Source organism: Python bivittatus, unplaced genomic scaffold (assembly GCF_059951505.1).
Source record: "Python bivittatus isolate LINGU-HERP-01145 unplaced genomic scaffold, Pbiv_v1 ctg000590_np1212, whole genome shotgun sequence".
Classification (NCBI taxonomy): domain Eukaryota; kingdom Metazoa; phylum Chordata; class Lepidosauria; order Squamata; family Pythonidae; genus Python; species Python bivittatus.
The window spans coordinates 2,488,549-2,505,646 of record NW_028277086.1 but is presented as its reverse complement, the minus strand read 5'-3'; the positions used below and the strand labels follow the sequence as shown (position 1 = coordinate 2,505,646).

At 46.4% G+C, this 17,098-nt stretch overlaps 1 protein-coding gene across 2 annotated transcripts in view; it reads right to left on the bottom strand.

Annotated features, from left to right (window-relative positions):
• The window catches only part of ARHGAP39 (Rho GTPase activating protein 39), a 137,032-nt gene that overhangs the window by 11,853 nt on the left and 108,081 nt on the right, over positions 1–17,098 (bottom strand). For both annotated transcript variants that reach the window (XM_088148878.1, XM_088148879.1), the window contains 4 exons: positions 9,629–9,702; positions 3,402–3,601; positions 903–994; positions 67–236 (listed from right to left, as the gene is read on the bottom strand). In XM_088148878.1, coding sequence (XP_088005004.1) covers positions 67–236; positions 903–994; positions 3,402–3,601; positions 9,629–9,702 — 536 coding nt within the window. The remainder of the gene's footprint in view (positions 1–66; positions 237–902; positions 995–3,401; positions 3,602–9,628; positions 9,703–17,098) is intronic.

Below are 17,098 nucleotides of genomic sequence, written 5' to 3'. Positions count from 1 at the left end.
TCAGCCAAAGTGTGGCTGAAGGGATGAGCACCACCTTCCCTGAGCTGGACTCTGGAGCTGCCTTACCTGGAGGAAACGGATGAGGTAGCAAAGCACCATCTTGTTGATCCTGGGCAGGGAGTGGACGACAGCGATCGCAGCTTCAGGATTCTCATAGTGTGTGATGCACTGTTCATAAAAATCGTGGGGTATCAGAGGCTCCTCCAGTTCCCGATACCAGAGCTTCAGCAAAGAGGCTGCAGGGAGAAAGGAGAGGAATTAGAAAGGCCCCAGAAGAGGAAGGGAGATCTTCCAGGAAGATTCAGCTTCTGGCCTCTCAGATTTTCACATCTCCTCCCCTTCCTCCTGAGGGTCATCCCCATAAAATGTTTCTCCTACCAGCTATCAAACATGAAGGGTCTGGTTCATCTCTATTTAACTGAGTAATTATAACCATGGGGACTGTGTATTGTGTGAACCCCTTAGCTTAGACAGTACTGGAGCAGGAGAGGGGCAATTTGAACCCAAAACTGCCAGGACAATTGCAAAGCAAATCACCCTTTCCCAGCTAGACGTGTTGTTCAACCCCATTCCAGTCAGCCACAGGACAGTGTCCAAGCCCTGCCCAGTCAGCCTTACAAGGAAAAAACTGAAATTGACAAATATTTCCCAGCCAAATCACCTGCAGGGTGTATTCAATCGCCCTAGGGACTAAATAAGAGGGCCATGCCTTTTTGTAACTTTTAGCCTTCTAGTTGATAAGCCAGAACAAAAAATGTCCCCATTATTCAAGTGAGACAAAACCCAAAACTGGCTTTTCCATCACTGCCCAGGCAGAGGCCCAAAAAGCAGGGCAGATCCAGCTGGAGGAGAAAGAACGGGATGTCCAGCAGAGAATGCCCTTCCACAGCTGTTACCCTCACCAGGAACATGGGGATCTTCCAAGCCAGTGGGGATTTTCCACTGATCAACCTGCAGTTTGAGGGCGTTGACTTCATCAATGTCTCCAGGGACTCTGCAGAACAGAAGAAAGGAATTCCTCAAAGAAATGAGGGCATGTTTGGCCAGTGTCTAACTTCTCCCAGCAAGTGAGACATCCCAGCCAGTCTTCTTCACACCCTGTGTCCTAAGGCCACCAGAAATGTGAGTTTCACTGCATTATATATTAGTCAAAGCTACATTTTGTATTTCAAGGGAAGCCCCACTGGCCCCACTTGGAGCTTCTCTTGAAATAGCATCTCTGGGGAGACACAATTCTTTGAGGCTTAGAGAGAAAGAGGTCAAGTTTCATTTCTCTGTCTCTCGTGACTAATGAAGAAATGGCACATTTATTGCACTCATATCATTAACGTCATTTTTAGTTTCACTCATACATGGATACGTAGGACCTAAAAATTGTGATAGGCCAAATGTTTAGATGACAACCCAGAAAGAACATATTTGAGTGGCTAAAAAAATACAAGCCTTATCTTCATCTCATTTTCTTCCCATATAATACAAATGGCCCGAGTTCTTGGTCCACAAAGCAGTATGTCCACCACCATTCACACCTTTAGACTGATTGATTAATTGATTGATTTCTTAGATTTTAAGGCCACCAGACTCCAAAACGATTCTGGGCAGCTAACAATTTTAAAAGGATATATAACATAAAAGGAAAAACATGAACGCCCAGACAGACCTACACAAATAACAACCAAAAGACTGCCAGGGCTCCACACTCTAAACCCCAAGAATGAGAACACATTTGAAGGATGTTGTTCTAGATCAGTGTTTCTCAACCTTGGTCACTCTAAGATGCGTGGACTTCAACTCCCAGAATTCCCCAGCCAGCATGGCTGGCTGGGGAATTCTGGGAGTTGAAGTCCGCGCATCTTAGAGTGACCAAGGTTGAGAAACACTGCTCTAGATCTACTCAGGTTCTCAATGACAGGGCATTTTAACTTGTGTGAACAAACAAGTGATGGTAGTTCTAACTCTAGAGAGAACACTTTGGGATTCACTTCAAATTTCAAATCTCTCCCAGAATTTAGGAATTCAGAATTATCTATCATTTTTCCCCCCAAAGTGACATTAGTGCTTCTTTAAAAAACAGCCTCCAGGCTTTATTTGGTATGCTGTACATACACAAGTTACATCTTTTTTCCCCCTTGCATATGAATATTGCACATCAGTTCATTTGCTCATGGATTAATCCAACCCCCAAATTTATCCACCTGCAAGCACAATCTGTTTGGGATTTTACACCGCAAATTAGTCTCTAAAGGGATGAATTCTTAGGCCGCAGTAAACTCTACAAAGAAAAAGGAACATATGAACTGAAAGCAATTTTCAATATTCTCTGTGTTGTGCAGGAAGGCAAACACGGTAAAATGCGCAGGGTCGCAAGACTCCAACAATAATAAAGGAAGAAAATGTGGAACCCATACTTTTGTAGCCAGAGTGAGTGCATGTTCCCTGTTCCCTTCAATAAGGGGTGAACAATCACAGAAAGTTAACCCTCTTTTTGTCAGTCTCCACACCAGCTTCAAGCTGCCAGTTCTTTTCCCCAACAACAGGACCTATCCCATATTGACAGGTTAGAATTAAGTTCAGAGGAGGGTGACAAAAATGATTTACAGGGACTTGAGGACATGCCCGAGAGGACACGCTGAAGAAGTTGAGATGTTCAGTCTGGAGAAAAGAAGACCAAGATACCATATCTGGGAATCTACAGAGAAGGGAAGATGGCCAAGAACTATTCTCCATGGCCACACAAACCAGGAATAATGGATGTAAGTTGCAGCTAAGTTGTCTAAATATAAGATAAAATTTCCAGATAGTAAGATCTGTCCAAAAGTGGATGGCAATTGTAGGTTCTCCATCTCTGGAGGGTTTTAGCAAAGGGGCTGGGCAGCCATCTCAGAGATGGTTTAATTGGCTTCCTTGCACCCTGCAGAGGGTTGGAGTAGATGATACTGTGGTCCCTTTCAAACCCACGGTTTGATGATTCCTTGTTGTCCAACTAAGAAAACTCATCTGCTAACACACCTGCCAAGCCAGGCCTGCTTTCTCTCTGCTATTAATTTCTCCTGTCTCTTTTTTCAAGAAAAACTCCTTGTCCCAGTTTCTCATAGCCTTTTTCCTTCTGCTCCACCACCCCCTCTCAGGGATTTCTCAGTATCCCAGCACTTCTGCTCCTCAATCTGTCCAATCTTTTTCCTAGCTCCTTCACCGTATTCAAAATAGACCAAGAATTTTCAGAACAAGCATCACATCTTCTGCTTGCCATAATCCTGATTTCTCCCCAAGCTCAAGAATGTAATATAAACACTACCCCAGCCCATTCTTCCAACTACAATGCCTCCATCCTTTCATAGCGCTCACCAAACTTGAGAAGTCCCTCAGATAGAGAAAGGGCAGCCCCTCAAATTGTAAATTACCTGAAGATGCCTTCGGTCTGGTCTCCATTCAGTGCCAGGACCTCTTCTGATAGCCTGGTCTGCACCCACGGGAGCTGGCGATCTGGGTACCTCTCCTTCTGCATGTTCATGATTTCTTGCAGAGAGCTTCCAAACATGGAAGGGTTGAAGACGGCATTCTTGGCATGACGAATCTCTTCAATGTTTGGCTTCTTCAGGCCCTACAGGAAGGAATGCATTTGGTACAAGCAGAGCATCAACCAGATGTCACAAGGCTTGGTTGGGTTGTCTCCCCAAGGGGCTGGAGCAGAGTCACTAGCACCACCACCATTAACATCCCTGCAAGGAGTTTATGAACTAGATTTCCACAGTGAGAGAACCACCAATGGAAAGAGTAATCAGGCTGTGTGTAGGGGGGGAAAAAAGTATTTATGTCTGGACTTAAGTCGGGGCTCTGGTCAATCCAGGAAAAGGTTCATTTTCTGCACTTTTTTCCATCTCTGCAGAAGCCATCTTTAAGTGTGGTAGCCAGAACTGCAAACAGCATCTGGATGCAGTCACGCCACAGAAATTATGTAGAAGCAAAATCTTAAATGTTTTGGGTTCCAATTCTTTTCCCAATGAAAGGGGCCTACCTGGCATTTTGACAAACCCACAGGGACTGCAGATGTCTTTAGAAACCATGTTCAGGAAAGTAGATCTCAAGGACAGACTCAAACCATGGTGTTCACAGCCAACTTTTAATCACATTTCATCTCTCTGACATTGGAACCAAGGAGCGTGCAAAGAACTGTCTGCTGCAGTCCAGCTTTGGCCACAGAGAGGCAGCCTGACTCTAATAGGTAGGCAGAAAAAGATGTCCACAAGGCTTATTAAGATGGTGAATGGGTTGCTCTCCACAAGGGCAGGGGGAGCCCCTTCTGCTGGAAAAATACACAAGAATGCCATACTGTGCTTCACCCCGACTTTGATGGAAGACGGCTGGGCTGCCCATCGGCTGGGAAGCAGTCCACTACAGAGGGCACCCTCCTATTCAGGAGGTCATCAGCTCAAATGAATGGAAGGTAAGGGTGGAGGAAGAGCTGGAGGAGACAAGAAACTCTGCAGAAGAGCGAGGGGAAGGTAGCTTAAGAAAATGAAAGGGCTGCCAATCCTTGTGCTGGATTGACGCTGTGCAGTTCCAGAAGCCAGAGCATTCTGCGCCAGCTGTTCTCCCACGGGCCCCGGGCCCCTCCTCTCGCCAGGATGATCATTGTTGCCACCTGCACCAGACCAACTTTTAGGCAGATCTTGGTGCCCAGGCCTCATTTGCCTGTATAACTGGGAAGAATGCCCATCTCCATCCATGGCTGTGGGAATTGGCTGCATTTCAGAGGACTACTGTCTTTGTTTCTCCGCTCCAGGTATAGAAGAAAAACACCAAACTAGGCAACCTAGTTTGAACCCTAATCTCAAGCTGGGGAGGACAAACATGAGCTTGGTCATGGCACAGAGAAAGGCCACTGATCCCCTGCTCATACTGGCAGCCTCCCGACCCTTCAAAACAGAGTCCGCTCCTCTGTTCCCTGGCCCTTGGGCTCGAAGCAGAGGGGGTGAAGTCTACCCAAGGGAGCAAGCTGGAGGCAGGAGTCCTGTTCTCACACCCTTCTCTTCATGCACGTGCCCAGAGCAAGCTTATGGGCCTTCCTTTGTTGAAATTTCATCCTTTTTCCTTATCGATGCAGAAAAGACTAGCATCTTCTGACTCTGGGTTGGTGCTTGTTGTTTTAACCCTATGCGAGCTGCAAGAACCCCACCCGCCCTCCCAGCTTCAAATTCTGCAGAAGACTGCCACTCTTCTCTGTACACAAGATACAACTGCTTTTCTTAAAGCATTTTCAGCTGCAATGGACTGCAGGGATATATCACCCATATATAAATAGGATAAATAAATAAATGTGTGTGTGTGTGTTTGAGAACAAGAAAGAGTCAGACAGGCAGACCGAAAAATCTAAATAAACCATTTTTTAGTAATGGTTTATTTAAATTTTTATGTTTTATGTATTTATATGTATTTATGGTTTTAACGTTTTGTGTGAGCTGCCCAGAGTCCCCCATTGGGGGGAGATGAGCGGGGAGAAATTTAATAAATAAATGTATGTATGTATGTATGTATGTATGTATGTATGTATGTATGTGAACTGTGGACTGATCCTTGCAAGAAACATGATTTTGTTCAGATCAGACATATTTTACAAACCCTAAAACCCAGCCCTCGCAGCCAGAAACAATTCTGTCCCCCTCCCAGATTCACTCTGGTCCTTTACAGCCCAGAGATCTGCACACGCTCTTGAGACATCCAACCTTAAGTTGCAGGAACAGACAAGAAAAATGGATTGACTGCGCTGAGGGTCTTCAGCAGGCGAGGGCAATTTTTATGCCTCCTGACCCTTTACAATGGCTTTATAGTTGTTAAATAACAAGGGGCCAAGAAGGACCATTGCAGGACCCTCTGAAACAATTCCCAGGAGGTTGAGCAGAATTCTCCCGCTGCCACACTCAGATCATGCCCCAAAATGTAAGAACAAAACCAAGGTGGTCCCCACCCCGGTCTAGCCCCCTCAAATGCTTCCAAAGAATACTGTGGCCAGCCTTATCAGAAGCTTCTGAGAGATCCAGCATTTGCAAGATTGCACTCCCAAGCCACTGATATCCCCTTGGTGTCTTTCTCAGCCTGGTTTCTGGAATGCTCCTAAGTGGAAATGCCAGGGGTTGCCCTTGGGACCTCTGACGTCCAACACACTGGCTCCACCCTGAGTTGAACCCTATTTCTACAGCTGGAACACAAAGATCTGCTGAGTCAGGCCCAAAGGTCCCATCAGACGTGCCCAGGAAACCCACAACCAGGGCAAGAAAACGCAGTGTCTCATTTCGGAAGTTGCACCCGAAACTCCATATCCCATTGATATACGCATCTTTGGAGTGGGTTGGCCCACTTTCCATCACAAGGTTTCAAAGCAGCAGGCAGGAGGCCTCAACACCCAAATCGATCATGCTGTAGAACTATCTATTCATAAAACAGCATTGCAATCAAAATCAGTCATAGGGCTGAGAACTAGTAACAGCCTCAGCCCCTGTTCAGGTTATCTGGGAGGGTCTTCCAAGGAGGAGGCACCCTCCCCCCACACACACACACAATGAGCTCCAGTAGGAGAACCTTCTGCTGGAGATTTAAGGGACGAAGAAGCTGGCAATGGAAGGCCAATGCTCTTTGGGCATTTGGACTCCCAGCCACTTCTGGCTTCTTATTCCCAAAGCAAATACCACAATAGCAGGTGCTCCCCACCTCCCTTCAGAGGCCAGAGGATGCTAATACTCCCTGGCACCCTTGTTGTTTCGGCTGACGTGGCTACGGGAGCCAACTCCCAATCCATAAGCCAATCAAGCATCTTCTCAATTCTCGAGGAGGAGGAGAAAGGCAGGGGCTGGCCAGGAGGTTTGCAACATGGCGCCTTCCTATTAAATGCCAACACGCCACCTTCCCCTTCTCTTAAATGACCCAAAGCTTCACACACACAGAGCCAGGTAGGCAGTGAACCTGGTGGGCCTGTAGGAAGGGGCACAGGGGCGCCATGCTTCCTACCCTCACACGTGTCCCTGAAGAGCGATAAAGAGAATAGAGACCAACCTCAAGCAGTCTCTGCAATTCCAGTTTCTCCAGTGGGCCTTCCCTTCTCCTGCCAACTTGCTTTCCAAATAAATACCCTTTACTCTTGCTCTGCCTTCTACTACTTCTCCCCTCCCCCTCCTAATTCCGCCAGCGGGGGGGGGGGGACCAGAGCCGCAGCCATTTGTCCTAATGAAAGCTGGAGATCAGTGAGTCATCATGTTCTGTTCAGCTGCCTGGCGCAGCGCTTAGCAACTGGGAAGAGGCAACAGCGGTGGCTGAGAAGGCGCCCTGCGTGCCCTCCACCGGTGTTTGCTCAGAGCAACGCAAGGGCGGGCAGGGTAAATGGCACGGGGCAGCCTTCCCCAAGGTGGAGCCCTCCAGAGGGTGGGGCTGCAATGCTCACCCGCATACCGCCAGCATAGCTGCAGGGAGCCAGAATCGGAAAGGCGCTTAATCCACAGGATTAGCAAAAGACGTTCTGTAATTCAGGCTGGAAAATCCAGACAGGAGCCTCACCTGTTAGGGCAGCAACCCAGAGGGAAGCTCTCCTACCCAAGCCCCACGGGCGGGCGTGAGAGTTGGAGGCAGCAGTCTCCCACTCCAGGCTCAACTCTTCTCTGCTGCCCTTCTGACCAGCATCCAGAGCCCCCACAGCCCCGGTCGCTCGGGATAAAGAGTAGAGTAACTGCAGAGGCTGGCGCAATTCCTTTAACACAAACAGGGCGGCATTCATATACGTGTGTGTGTGTGTGTGTGCGTGCACACGCACGTGTGTGAATGAATAGCAGAGAGGCACTTTACCTGTGTGAAGTCTGAAGCACGTCCTTTTAAGCATCTATATCTATCTATCTATCTATCTATCTATCTGGGGTGCACAGGCTACAAAAAGATGTACTTCAAAGATGTGCTTCCAAAAGCATGCATAGATAGAATAAAGGACATGGATTAGATAAATATTGTAATTTCTTAGTTTAATTATGGTGAGCAACCCAGAGTCATTGAGAGTCGGGCGGCATATACATTTAATAAATTATTACTATAAATAACCAACAATGCGAAATCACAGCTGCCAGTTCTTTAGCTGGTGTTGGCCTTCATTCACATCGAGTTCTTCCCATTATTCAAATTATTATTATTATTATTATATTATTATTATTATTATTATTATTGCTACTACTATTAGTTATTATTTGGATTAGAGAGAGAGATAGTGGTAGACAGCTAATCTGTTCATCTTATGTAAGATAAACAGATAGATAAGATGGATTAGAAAGATATGATGGAAGATGGGTGGGTAGGTAGATAAGATAAATGGAAGGATGGAATGGATGGATAAATGATGATAGATAGATACAGGTCTGTCCTTAATTCAAATTTGTATATAAGCTGGAACAGTATTATTGTATAATACTGTATAAGTAATATTGTGTAATGAACGTGAACCACTGTGTATTTAACTCAAATCATTGTGTATTTAACTCGAATTTTGCTACCATAGGCTTCATTCTTAACTATGGGTAGTCTGTAACCCAGGCATTCTTAACCCAGGGACTACTGATAGATAGATAGATAGATAGATAGATAGATAGATAGATAGATAGATAGATAGATAGATAGATAGATAGATAGATAGATAGATAGACAGACAGAGCGAGCGAGCGAGCAAGCAAGCAAGCGAGCGTACATGCTTTGGCCCTCATGCAAGCAAAACATTTCTCTGTTCACTAAAGCAGCCCAGCTTCTTTTCAGGCTCCAAAGCCACCGTAAGCGTGCCCTGCTTTCAAGAGCTGATTTATGAGGTGAGTGCAACTCTTAAAGCAGCTGCACCTTTTTTTCAGATTAGCGTGGAACTGTGAAAAAAAAAAAACAGCTTTAAGGACTCATGGAGAGGGACCAAACTTGCACTGAGGTCCAGAGTGCAACTTCCAAATCATTTTCAAACTGCAACAGCTGAACATCTGCTCTATATTTTCATCTCGTTTTCCTGATTTATATTTTGCTTTTTTTTTTGCTCTCACCCTTATTCCCCTTATTTTTTAATTGCTTTAATTTTTAATTTGCTTTTAGTGATTTTTTTTACCATTGCTTTTTGTGATTTATTTATATGGGTTTTGTTTTTTGTTTTTAACTTTGTGAGCTGACCAGAGTCACACGTGTGAGATGGGCGGTTGTATAAATTGAATAAATAAATAAAATCCCAGTCTCAGCTGCCATCAGGACATTTTTGATGGCCTCTGATTCTAGAGTTCTAAGTGTCCTCTTAATCCTGGAAACCTCCTGCACCTTTTTATCCTCCTTGAAGGAAAAATGCTGGGAAGCAAAATATCATCTGGACAGGAAGCCCTTGAGTTAAAAATCTCCACCGACTTTCTCCTTTTGAACAAAAGGACAATGGCCAGAAGGATGAGTTGGATCTTTTTTGTCCTGGCCCGCTCGCTGACATTTGCTCCGTCAGGATCAGGATTTTGAAACCCTTCTTGGGGTAACTTTTCCACGCTGGACCCAACCACCCCAGGTGCCCCCATACTCCTTTGGCTACCAGCTCCAGCCTCCCAAGGCCACTTCAAAAGACGACGCAAAAGAAAGAGGGGGAAGATACCTTCTTGGCGCCAGTCAACGCTGCTTTCTGGAGCTTGTTGTAACAATACTTGGCGTAAGTGCTTACCGCCACCCCTACAAGAGAGAAGGGAGGAAGGAGAGAGGAAGAAAGAGAGAGAGAGAGTCAGAGCCAGGACAATTCATGGGCCGCCACCCCAAGAGAAAGAGGCAAAGAGGAGAGACCCAAGCAGCTAGCCGAGAAGGAACCACGCAACCAGAGAGGTACCTTGCACGGCAAACAGGCCCTCTTCCCGTCTGTCTTGAGCAGCTCCCTGAAGCTGCTACCCAAGAAGGGCCCTGTGGGGCTGAGATTCTGCTTAGACAAGATCCCATCCTAGCAGCATCCCCTGGAGTCCCATCAAGTCCATTCATGGCCACCTGGCACCCTCTTCTTCTGCCTCCTCCTACAGCTATGAAGCTCACTCTGGCCATTAATTTCTAATTCACTGAATATCAGGAGAGCAACAAACGCAGGGATAAGCCTTGGCCCAGATTGGACCTCCCACCCATTGCCTAGCCTAGGAGCAGCTGCTCAGTGTGGAATTAGTTCTCCAAGGATGCTGGCAAAGAGGGGACCCTTCCAGTTCTGCTATGCTACTAGAGCACCACTGAATTTGAGATCCTTGGCTGTGCCCCAAAGTAATGGGTCTCATGCCCCTTCCTACTTCCAGTGGGCAAACTCCAACTGGAACAGCACATTTAGACTAGACTGGCTCCATCCTGTGATGGAGTCAGGTAGGCCAACAGACCAACTGTGCAATCGATATGCTCACCTCAGCCTGGGGTCACGTGGGACATTCACACTGGGGCCTCCCATGTGACACCTTCAAAATGGTAGAAGCAGAAAAGTGAAGCAGATTTCGGGCTGGCTCTGTTCTCAACTTTAAAGTTTTAAAATGTGTTTATTAGATTTATATCCTGCTTTTCTTCTGGGCACTCAAGGCAATGAACATAGCACTTCTTTTTCTTACAACAACCCTGTCAGGTACTTTGGACTAAGAGGGTGAAGATGGGATCTCTCACTTCTCAAGCACCTTCACTGCCACCCCTCATCGGCTCTTGGGCAGAGAGGGGGCTGAGTCCCCCAGGGAGTTTCTATGGCTGTGGGGGGATTTGAGCCTGGGTCTCCCCACTCCTAGTCCAATACCTTTCCCACTACTCCACACTGCTTCTGGGACTGAGAGAGGAGGATTGGCCCAAAGTCCTGCATGGAGTTTCCATGAGTGATGGGGGACTGGAACCTGGGTCCCCCCACTCCTGGTCCAGGACATCACACTGGCCTCCAAAGTATATAAGTATATTTAATCTTTCAAATTAATTATCTGCAAGGTAGCGAATGTGTGTGGCTCAGAATATGAGCGTTACTCCTAGTATGGTAATGAAAAGTCCACAACCCCAAAATAAAGCTTGGAAAACAACACAGCAGTTGTTCTTCTATCTGATTTGTCCATTTAGTAGGCCCCCATAATCCCACGGTTGATTCCTGTCGATTCCAAGGCACTCCGCAGCCTCCCCACTGATGCCTCTTCCCCTCAAGCACATAATTTCCTAGGAAGTGTGCAGTGACCATCCTCAATCAGGAAAAACCCAGCCTCCACAAGGAAGCACCAGCAGGGGTGGTGTGAGCGCTCACAGCTCCCAAACCACGTTTTAGCCTTAGATCTGAACCACAGCGCATCCCAGGTGGTTAAAAATAGTGAGCGTATTCTAAACCTGGGTGTCCTAATTATTGCATTCTAGGTGCACCCTCCCTCTTTAAAAGAAAAGACAATTTGCTTTAGTGATGTCATGATGCACATGATGTCATTGGCCCCCACCCCCTGCAGATCCCCACTGGCCAAAACCTGGTTGGGAATTCTGTGAATTGCACGCCTGCCACACACTTGGAAGGACCAGCCTAGGAAAGATGTTGGGCGGGGGGGACCTTCAGAGAGGAAGTTGTCAGCACCGAGGCCCTCTGCTTTAGTCAAGGATTCTCTTCTCTTTGCAGCAAGAGAGTGTGGGAGTACGATGGCTATATCTTGGGCAGCATGAAAGTTGGGCAGCCCATTGAGACTGTACCCTCTCAGTCTGCAGACAGGGGATTATAGAGCGGAGTACACCATGTTTTAAAGAAGGAGGGTCCTCACAATTAGAAAACTAGGTCAAGCAGAAAGCTGGGCAGGGATGTTACAGGTAGTCCTTGACTTACAACCACAATTGGGACTGGAACTTCCATCACTAAACGGTGCAGTTGTTAAGTGAGTTGTGCCAAACTTTACGACTTTTGCCATGGTTGTTAAGCAAATCACACGTTCATTAAGGGAATCTGGCCTCCCCCATTGACTTTGCTTGTCAGAAACACCCTGGGAAGGTCGCAAATGGCGATCACATAACTCCAGGATGCTGCAACTATCGCAAATACATGCCAGTTGCCAAGTGCTCAAATTTTGATCACATGACTGCAAGAACACTATGATGGCTGTAAGTGCAAGGACTGGTCATAAGTCACTTTTTTCAGAGCCATCATAACTTCGGTTGTTAAACAAATGGTTGTAAGTCAAGGACTGCCTGTATACATGGTGGAACATTCCACCCTCTGAGCCCCCCACAACAATCTTAAGTAGTAAAGTCCAGCAGGAAGCTTCCTCCACGAGACCATTTCCTTCCAAATTTAGTGACACTTGTGCACAAATCCCTTCCTGGCTCCTTATATCTGCTTTGGGAAATGTGGAAGGCTGTGCGTGATTTTTTTTTTTTTTTAAATACCTTCTCTGGTCCCATTTTGAATGGAGGAAGTACTCGGATTGCAAGTCTGTGGCTCTGACTGAAACAAGCCTCAAGACATGTCTCCTGTTTAACAGCAGAAGGCACCATTCTGCAAGAGCCGAGAAAATCCATCCCCAGGGTGACCTCTGAGTCCCCCAGAAGACCGCAAGCATGGCATCTTTTGGAAAGGACCAAACTACTTGGCTGGCATCCCAATCTCCCTGGTCCAGTAATGCAATTAAAGCCATGGCAAGACAATTTTGCTTGGAAAAGACCATCTCAAACAGAGAAGTCCTGCAGAGGTGTAGTAGCCAAATATGTTCCAAGCCCAGGCCAGCCCCAGCTCCCAGTCTCCTGCCCAGCCAGAATGGAAAGCAGTGATATGCCCTGACCAACTGTGGGTCACCCTCCGTCCCACTGTCTACACAGCCTTTTCTAACACAGAAGCCACCAGGCTGGAGAAGGTCTACTCTTGCCACCAGAAAGTTCTCCAAGCTCTCCAGGCAAGGATTTCTCGCAGTCCTAGCAATGAGCTGAGAATATTCTATACAGAATTCTACTGCAGAATTTAAAACAATTGAACTGAATTGAAAACAAACTCTCGCTTTTCACAGAATGAATTAATTTGGGACCAGTTGCAGGAGGTCACTAACATCAGAGATGGCATTCCACAGACCCTGGAATTCTTGGATGACCTGGGAGACGTCAACCCCAGGTCAACATGGCCAAGACCAATTAAAAGGAAGAGTGGGAGCCTTCAGAAAAATTGCTTTGAAACTGGTGGCCATCTCTGAGTTATTCCTTTTCCCACTATGAAACTGGAGCTTCACTAACAACAGGGCAAAAAGTTTTAAAATATTTCCCTGGAGAATTCTCCCTTTGCCCCCTTACTGTAAATCTCCATTGTTCAGGGGAAGGATGTGAGGGACTATCTACAACATCCTTCTGGGTTAAACAACAGAAACAGATAATCACACAGGTATTTGGTAGGAGACACAGTGCTATTACCTGGATCATGACACCATCATCCATCACACTTGTGGAATGGTGTCCTAGCCACGCATGATCTCACTTGGCCCCCAATCTTGTGGACGCCCATAGGTGTCTCAGGAGCCCTCAATGGACCTTCTTCTCCTGCTGCCAGGTCCAGACAAAGAAATAACCAACCTTAAGGCCAAGAGCCATCAGCAGCCTTCTTAAGTATCCCATTTCAGTCTTAAGCCCAGAATCAAGATTCACAGGCAAGCCAGTGAGGAATATAAAGAGGCGACCTTTAGGGACACTACAGGTCTGTGCATACAGAAGGAAATCACATGCTTCTTCTGCTCCAGTACAGGAACTGCTCCTTGAGGCCATTTTGTCAAAGTTCAAAAGACAAGGACTTAGGAAAAAGGGGGTTCTGGAAGCTGTGGTCCTGGACCTGAATGACATTCTGCAGTGATCCACTAGGCCTACTCAATACAGGGTCTTTTGGAATCTCTCTTCTTATGCTAAAACTACCTGGAACTATTTAACATGAAAAAGAGGGCTAACGTTACTGAAGTGAAAGAGGCTGTTTTTTCTAAGGGTGGGAAAATCTCTCCAGGACACCCACCCATCCAGGTTGAGAAGAAACTTGAATAAAAACGCTTTTCAGTCCCTTTTTATCAAGAGGAAGTTTCACCTTTCACCATCTGTAAGGGCTTCCCTTTGTGTTCCTTTGAATGGAGCAACCAAATCCCTCAAGAAAATAGTTCTTGTAAACTGGACAAGGAGGCTCCAATTGTCTCATAAGCCGCTGACAGGAACCCTTCAAGAGCACCCACCTCTGCTTTCAGTCAGCAGCAGCTCCACCGCTTTGGCCCTGAGACCACTTGGTCAATATTTTTTGCTGAATCCTATCAGAAGAGGTCCCAAAACAGCCAGGTCGTATATTTGCTAGCATATTTGACACTGAATTTAGAACGGAGAGGACAAAACGGGAAATCAGGAGTCTGTCGTCAAGGCCAGCCCAGAATGATTTCAACGAACATCACAGAACCCTGAAGTTGGCAGGGCCAACTCCTGCTCCGTGCAGGAATCCAATTAGAGTGTTCCTGACAGATGGCTTCCAGATAATGTCATCAAGGGAATTACACATGTGAGACCTTCTGGACTAAGCCTGACTTGCATTACACTGTCTGGCTGCCCGTGGCTGGATCTCACTTTTATCTGCACTTATCATGATTATCCTTTTGCATTTCACATGTATCTGTCATCATCTTGCACTGACCTTATTATTAAGATGGTGCCAAGAGAAGTAAATGTGACAACAACAGGGGAACTTTTGTATTGCAATTGAGCCTTATCTTAATCAGTTGAAGGCTGGCCATTCAAGGAACAGTCACCTGTCTAATTTGCTCTAATTGTAGCACCTCAGAAACAGCCAATTTCTCAACACCAGCAGACCTTCCCATTCCTGATTTGGGCTGAGTAAACACAACAGGTTTAACTTGATGACTGAATCAAGGGTTTGCACAGTAAATCCAACCATAAACTATCATGCTGAGCCACAGTAAGTTCAACCATGTTCACACAACATGCTAAACCATGATAAAATAGTCAAGTTGAATGTGCTGTGTGAATGCAGGCCCCACATTTCCAACTGGCCTCCTTAAACATAGGATGTGAACACAGCCCTGTGTCACTCCTGGCCTCTGCAGCAGAAAGAGGTGTTCATATCAGCACCTCTGTATGGTTGGAGCCAGGCAACCCATTGAACAGTGATTCTCACATTCTGCCATACTACTAAAATTACAAAGGAATTGATGTGAGCCCCCTGCCACTAATGAATAAAGCTAATGATTTCATGGGTGCTAAGGTTGGGCAAGCAATAAATAAGTCCCTTGCACTTACTGAATTTTAATCTGTATGTCACAAACTTTGTGGTAGAGCAAGTGCCTACGATGGGCTCACGCAGACAAAACCAGGTACAAAGTCTAGAGTTCTGATGTGTTTCCACTCGGCCTAAGCAAGGCTGATCCATATTGTTGTTTTTGTTGAAGTGACTCCCCCCATCCCGCTCCAAATTGCTCATTAGACTGGAGGGTCCCAAATCATAGTTTGGAGAACCATGCATTCAAGAATTTTAAAACCATGTATACAGAGATGGAGAGTGTCCAGTTACTTTCTATATCAGTGTTTCTCAACCTTGGCAACTTGAAGATATGTGGACTTCAACTCCCAGAAGTCCCCAGCCAGCATGGCTGGCTGGGGACTTCTGGGAGTTGAAGTCCACACGTCTTCAAGCTGCCAAGGTTGAGAAACACTGATCTATATATTCATTTGCTCTATTCCGCTGTTTCTCAACCTTGGCAACTTGAAGATATGTGGACTTCAACTCCCAGAAGTCCCCAGCCAGTATCCGTTGACCATCACCTGCGAACATCCCTGCCTGTAAGGTGGGTCAGGTACATTATCCAGCACCACCCCGCCATCTTCAGCCAGAGAAGGAGGCTGATGAAGGCAGAGCCCTCCAGAGAGCCAATGACCAAGATGAGAGTCAAACTAGATGGCCAGATGAGAGGGAGGCCCTTCTCAGCTATTCTATCTCACTCCAAATGGACTAAGAGTTCAGGGCATCTGAGCAGCATTTATCATGGACAGGGACATGAAGGTATGATTGCGGGCAACAGCACAGGGGCTGCCAGGTCTGGGTTGCAAAACTTTGCATCCCCATTAGATGGCAGCCAACAGCCCAGCGACCCATTATCCAGTAACCCTAATCATAGGAACAGCTGATCCATGATGGGACAAAGGGACCCACCTCACCTCCCCAACTTAGAAAAGAGTTCCCCTACTGGGGCTTCTTCCTCAGGTAAGGACCACTAGGTGAGTCAAAAGAGTTCTCCAAGAGAGACAGGAGAGAAAGAACACGCACACGTGTGCAGACACACCACTGAGCATGCTTTTGATCCTCACCAGCTTCTCCCCAGTTGCTCTTTACTACTGATATGCTAGGCATGGTTAGTTTTAACCTTGCTTTGTTGGGGATATGTTCCATGGAGAGAATCCTCCAAGTAGATAAATTAGGAGGCATGTTAGGTGTGTGGGGTGAATGCGGACAGTGCCATTTTCAGCTACAGCAATTCTGTTTTCTAAAGTATTCACATCTGTCCTTATATATGCGGAAGACACCCAATTCCCAAATAAGCTGAGCAGGGCTATCAGGAGGGGGGACCAAAAAAGTCATCTTGACTTTTTAGATGCCCCGCACCCCTCAGACACTCCTGGATATTAAGACCCAGCTTTCCAGGAGAGACCCCAGGGGGAGAGATGCTAAAACCCAGCCCTTTACAAACTTTTTCCTTTGCTTCAGGTATGAAACAGGAGTTTGTCTGCAAAGGGCCTGCTTAGGGCCTTGCGTCCCGCTCAAGATTCATGTCATGCACCGATCCTGTGCAAGGAGGAGTTAAAAGCAGGAAAGAGGTTTTCTGCAAACACACTTACAAATGCTCCTTATAAGGGCGGTAGAGGAAGCCAGAACAATGCTAAAAAGAAAACTCCCCACACTGTCACGCTTCTGCATCTGCTCCCGTGTTTAGCATAGAGCTATTGTAAATGCAAATTTAACAAGAGTTACAGTTTGGCAAGTAAGAACCAACATCGGCCCAGACCTATGAACTGGCCTGTTAACTCCCTCACAACCTTCTTTTGCCCATAGGTGCATTTTTAAAAACTGCAGAAACCCAGCTCAAAGAGCTGC